Raw genomic sequence first — 5439 nt, forward strand, 5'->3', positions numbered from 1 at the left:
ATCCGCTGTATAGATAAGAGAAATTAAAATTGAAAAGTTAAGGTTTTATCTGACTGCATTTTGACGTTGTTACTATGTGCTTTTAAATTTAGATATTCAGTTTTTGCCGTGAAAATTTTGTTTTTTGTTATTTTTTTGTTGTTTTTTGTCTCGATGTCTCATTAAGGTCAGATCTCATTGGCGCTCTAGTAAGGCATGACATTATGTTATTCAATTAGTAGATAGGTTGTGTAACGATTGTTTTAAACTCAAACATCTATTTTTGTTATTTCTTCATTTGGTTGAAAATTAAGTCAAAAATGTAGATGAGCTCGGGTCGGAACATCATGTGCGAACGCACATTAACGAGCCGCCTTGTTTTAGTTTTGTTTTGGGATTAATCAGTTCTTACCCTTTTTGTAAAAATGTATTGCAACGTGACACTTGTAATCTATTCTTGCAATAGTCAAGTAAACTATCTCTTCAAGTTTGAAAACGATTTAATAGTTTTTTAAATCTTTTTCTTTCAGTTAATGAAGCAACTGTACTGTAAATAATTTTCGCAATAACTGAAATTAGCAGTTAGGTTATTATCAACTAATTGAAATACTCAAACGATACGAACTTTTTTGTTTTAACAGAATCTAGCAAGGTAACTATTTTTCTGTCAGAATCTTGCAAGATAGCCAGATAATCATTAATTTTACAGAATCTGCCAGATACACCTTTTTTGGCAGGAGCTAGCAAGATTATCATTTTTTGTCAGATTTTGGAAGATAGACATTTATCAGCCAGAATTTGAAAGATTCCTGAAGATAATCATCCGGTTTCGACCAGGGAAAAGCTCTAACAGTTATCGATTAGTCAACAAGGTTTTCAGCATACTCGACGAACCCTGGTCGAACCTTTTTTCTTTTGTCGTTTTGTTTGGTTTCTTTCTTTTTTGAGCAACCATTCAAACCAAATCAGCAAACGTTTGAATGGTTCTTTCATTTAACCAACGAGCTCATCAGATAATCTTGTGATTCCAAAAGAACTGTTTTAAAACTAAAACTGAGCAAGATCAACTAAAATTTTTTTATAAATCTAACTTTAAAGTTTGTAGAATTTCGCAAATAACGAGTAACCTACCGCGTGGGGTTCCACTTTATCAATCAATCTATCCCAATATTGTGCCCAAATATCTTCTGTCAGATGCGAGGGTATGAGCCCGTTCTCGTCAATCAATCCCGGGTACAGTTGTCTCAGCTTGTGTCTAACGTAAGCATGGATCTTTTCGTACAGCCCCATGAAATCATTGGCAATTTTGTCCATTATCTCTCGGTACTCATCAAGGCCAATTTCAAATTTTTCCAGCCAGACTTCAGGGGCATGTGCACGACCTTTAATTTTTTATCAAAGTGGTCCCGCTTACGACAACAATTTTTCAACTAAAAAGCTGATTACATTAAAAAATTTTTTTTCAACGCAAATAATTTTTTGTCAATTAATTTTATCCAAGATAAAAAAAATAGATATCTAAATCGCTGCGTAATTTTGGAGTATGCGCCTGTTATTTTAAAGTACTAGCGTTAAAATTGAAGAAAACTTAATAGGGTATATGGTTTGTACAGTAATTTTTTTTATTAAACGTTTGAAACCCATGAAACCCATTGAAACAGCAAAGATAAATGAATAGATGCTAAAACTTTCTCGAAGATTGCTCTCAGATTAATTCAGTTCTGATACATGCAGAAACAATTATAAACAGAACTGAAGCATGACTGTTTATCTCATTTTTTTTGAATTGACACTTTTTTTAACTTTTATGAGCACGCATAAATTAAATGGCACCCAAGTCATACTCAATATCACCAAAAGCATTACATGAAACCCATTTTCCTATCCCAATACATAGGTACTTTTAGCAAAAATGGAAGAAAGCATGCTATAACTGATCTTAATACATGGTAACTATACCTAATCTTAATACATAGGTACATCCTCGGAAATTGGATGAACATAGCCTGTATCAAATCTTAATACATGGGAATTAATCTTAACACAAGGAACCTTTGCCTAATCTTATTTACATGGAACCTCTGCTTAATACATGGCGGTTATACATGATAAGAATTCATGGCAGCTAATCTTTATACATGGGAAACCTATACTTTATCTTATTTCATGAACACTATACTCTATCTTCATAAAGGGAAACCTATACCCTATCTTAATACATGGGAACTATACCCTATCCTAGTACAGGGTGACGGCTATACGCTGATGTAGCAGGCACTATTTTTATACCCTAATCTTAATACGTGGAGGGGGACCCAAATCAGGAAAATTACGCTATACCCTCTCTTGATACACGGGGTAACAAGTCTAGTAGGGGGGCCAAAATTTACTATGATTACACGTTCGAGCTTCCTGGTAAAAGTCGAGCTAATATCTTTTCATGGGTCAAGCTAAAGTCTTTTCATAAGGAAGAAAGTCCAGCTGAGGTCTTTTCATGTGTCCATCATTAGTCATTTCATAACCAAAAAATTCGAGCTAAGGTCTTTTCATGGGTCCACCATTAGTCTTTTCATAATTCTTTGTCAGACCTTAAGATAAGGAATTATGGCAGCTTTTGTATATTACCACTTTACTTGATTCAGTGAAACCAGCTAGCTTAACTGTATTGGTCCTAGTCACATTAGCCATGTCAAAATTTCGGCGTTATGGAGTTTGTTTTCCCTTCCAAAAAAAAGAGTTGGCTGAGGGATTTGTGGTTCTTCTGAATCGTAAAGATGAAGGAGCATGCATGCTGACTACGTTATATGCAATATTGCTTGTAAAATTTAAATTGCAAAAAACAAGACTTATGAAAAGACCAATGATGGACCCATGAAAAGACTTTAACTCGACTTTGTTTGCAAACATTGTGTCGAGCTTAAGTCGAGCCTAAATTTTGGGTCGAGCCAAAGTCTTTTATAAAATTTTGGGTCCAGTTAAAGTCTTTTCCGAAAAATCGGAGTCTAGCTAAAGTCCAGAATGTCTCAAAGTCCAGCTAAAATTTTTTCACCGCTCAAATAAGTCGAGTATGGTCTTCTCATAGTACATTTTGGCCGAACATTGTCTTTTCATAAGTCTGTACATAGACCTGAGTCACCTATTTACTGCTGTCCTTTTGTTTTGATAGATTAGTATCTGTTGCAACTGGCCGCGGAGTTATAGCCATGGCCCGCAAGGAATAGCCAGATGCGGTAAAACATATAATATAGAATTAGGCTTTATCAAATGTAGGTTAATTGAACGCATAAAATTACAATGTTTAAAATTTCTCAACCAATCATAGTCGTTGAGAATTCTCGTTTTTGGTTCGTCAATTTGTTAAGAGGTCACCAGAAATCGCATATAAAGTCGAGTTAATTTGCGTCCTAAATAATCCAATAACTATAAAGGGATGGAGAGGAATGATCATTACTGTCGATCTCTATGTAATAGTTATTGGCTTATTTAGGTCAAGAATAAATTAACTCGAATTTGAGAGCGAGTTCAGGTGACGTCTTAACAAATAGATAAACCAAAATCTAGAACTTTTTTGCCTGTGTTTGCGAAGAGAAAAAAGTTGACTGTTGAAAGGAAGAGGCAGAAAAAGTCCGTTACATAACTCAATAACTCACCGGTATTAACAGCCCATTTGTTCATTAGGTTTCTTCTTTCAATCAATATGGGACGAAGTTTGGGAGCATGTTGGTCTCGGAATGCATACCACACTGATTTCCACAAAGGTTCCCTTTCCAGATCTAACAAAATGTAATTTAGTTGAACAACATGATAAGGAAGACAGGAGATAACATAATTATAGGGAGGCAAATAGTAGAAATTCGGTATAACTCTATTACACCCAAGAAACTGCTTTGCACTTACATTAATTTTGTAATTATTCAATTAATTCGAGAAATTAAGTTATTGCTTGATTGAAGCAGATTAGTGACAATGGATTATTTTTACTACTCTCTGAAATGTACTACTTGCAACGCTAATATGGCCATTTTCTTTTTGTTCACTTGCTTTTGTTGTCAAATGGGAAAAACAAATTTTAGACAATATCTTGATAACGTCATTTATGTTCACATGTGAACATAAATGACGTTATCAAGATACTGTCTAAAATTTGTTTTTCCCATTTGACAACAAAGGCAAGTGAAAAAAAAGAAAATGACCGTAGCGTTGCAAGTAGTACATTTCAGAGAGTAGTAAAAATAATCCATTGTCACTAATCTGCTTCCATCAAACGATAACTTAATTTCTCGAATTATTTGAATAATTACAAAATTAATGTAAGTGCAAAGCAGTTTCTTGGGGGTAATAAAGTTATACCGAATTTCTACTATTTGCCTACCTATAATTATGTTATCTCGTGTCTTCCTTATCATGTTGTTCAACTAAATTACAGTTCACGTCAAAACAGCCAGGATAACATAAATACCTTCTTTTATCAGATATAGCATTCCCGGCTGCTGAGTCAAGTTGTAATAGTGGTTGACAACTGTTATGTTCATAAGAGATTGCTCATAAATTTCTTGCATTGAAGACTCTAATTCAGCCTTCCTGCTGAAATCATCTGGATCGCTAATAACTAGATCTCCCGCAACCATTATTCGAATCTAAATAGATTAATGATTACGTTGTGGTGACTCTATCAAAAATTAGCTCTATTCTGTCCCCCCCCCCCCTGTAATTTTTTTTTCGACTCCTCAGTTAATAAGTAGCTTTTGTTACGTTTATTGTTTACTATAAGCTTGTAGCTAAACTGAATATATCCAAAAAAATATAAAGAAACTAAAGAAACAGTTCGCATTTCGCTTGGATGAAAGTCAGCTATCAATATGATATCATTGAAAAGCATAGATTTTTATTTTCTTGTTTTTTTTTCGAGAGCTCCTTTCTAATGGCTACAGGATTATTCCGACCACGAAATTATGCCTTTAACTTAACCGTTTTAACTAATCCATCTTTACTTGCAATTGGATGTCAATTGAGCATTGACGGTGGGCCGACTAAAAAAAACTTATGTTATTTCTAACTGTTTTGTTTGTTCGCAACTGTCACAACATTTTGTTCATTAGATTTTTGTAACTTGCGGTTTTGCTGCATAAATTTTCGTTTGAAAATTTTCGTTTCATATATGAACCTAGTATGATTACCAAGAATGATACATCTATTTTACAGAAATCATTTTACCATCTATGTTTTATTTAACATCTCTTATGTAATTCCACGGCATAAAATTGTGATCCCCCAAAAAATCCTAACGTACAATATCAATTGCAAAGTTGGATAAGATAAAATGCCCTGAATATCCTTATTATTATTGGATTTATAACCAAGTTTAAAAAATTTAAAAGCCATCAATGAATAATAGAGAAAACTCAATTGATAACTGAACTTAAAAAAGGAGCAATTGGCAAAAAGTGTAACAATTTGAAA

The 5439-nt window shown here is 33.8% G+C and overlaps 1 protein-coding gene across 1 annotated transcript; it reads right to left on the reverse strand.

Moving 5' to 3' along the window:
• Positions 1–1110: 1110 nt before the first annotated feature.
• On the reverse strand, positions 1111–4607 carry LOC142357597 (angiotensin-converting enzyme-like protein Ace3; the record flags this gene model as incomplete). The annotated part of the gene is made up of 3 exons (XM_075409150.1): positions 4439–4607; positions 3630–3752; positions 1111–1361 (listed from the first exon to the last, which is right to left on the reverse strand). Coding segments are annotated over exons 1-3 (543 nt in total), but the record flags the coding sequence as incomplete, so codon positions are not given.
• Between the last annotated feature and the right edge of the window lie 832 nt (positions 4608–5439).

The sequence above is a fragment of the Convolutriloba macropyga genome, unplaced genomic scaffold, assembly GCF_964194025.1.
Source record: "Convolutriloba macropyga unplaced genomic scaffold, txConMacr16.3 SCAFFOLD_6470, whole genome shotgun sequence".
Taxonomy (NCBI): domain Eukaryota; kingdom Metazoa; phylum Xenacoelomorpha; order Acoela; family Convolutidae; genus Convolutriloba; species Convolutriloba macropyga.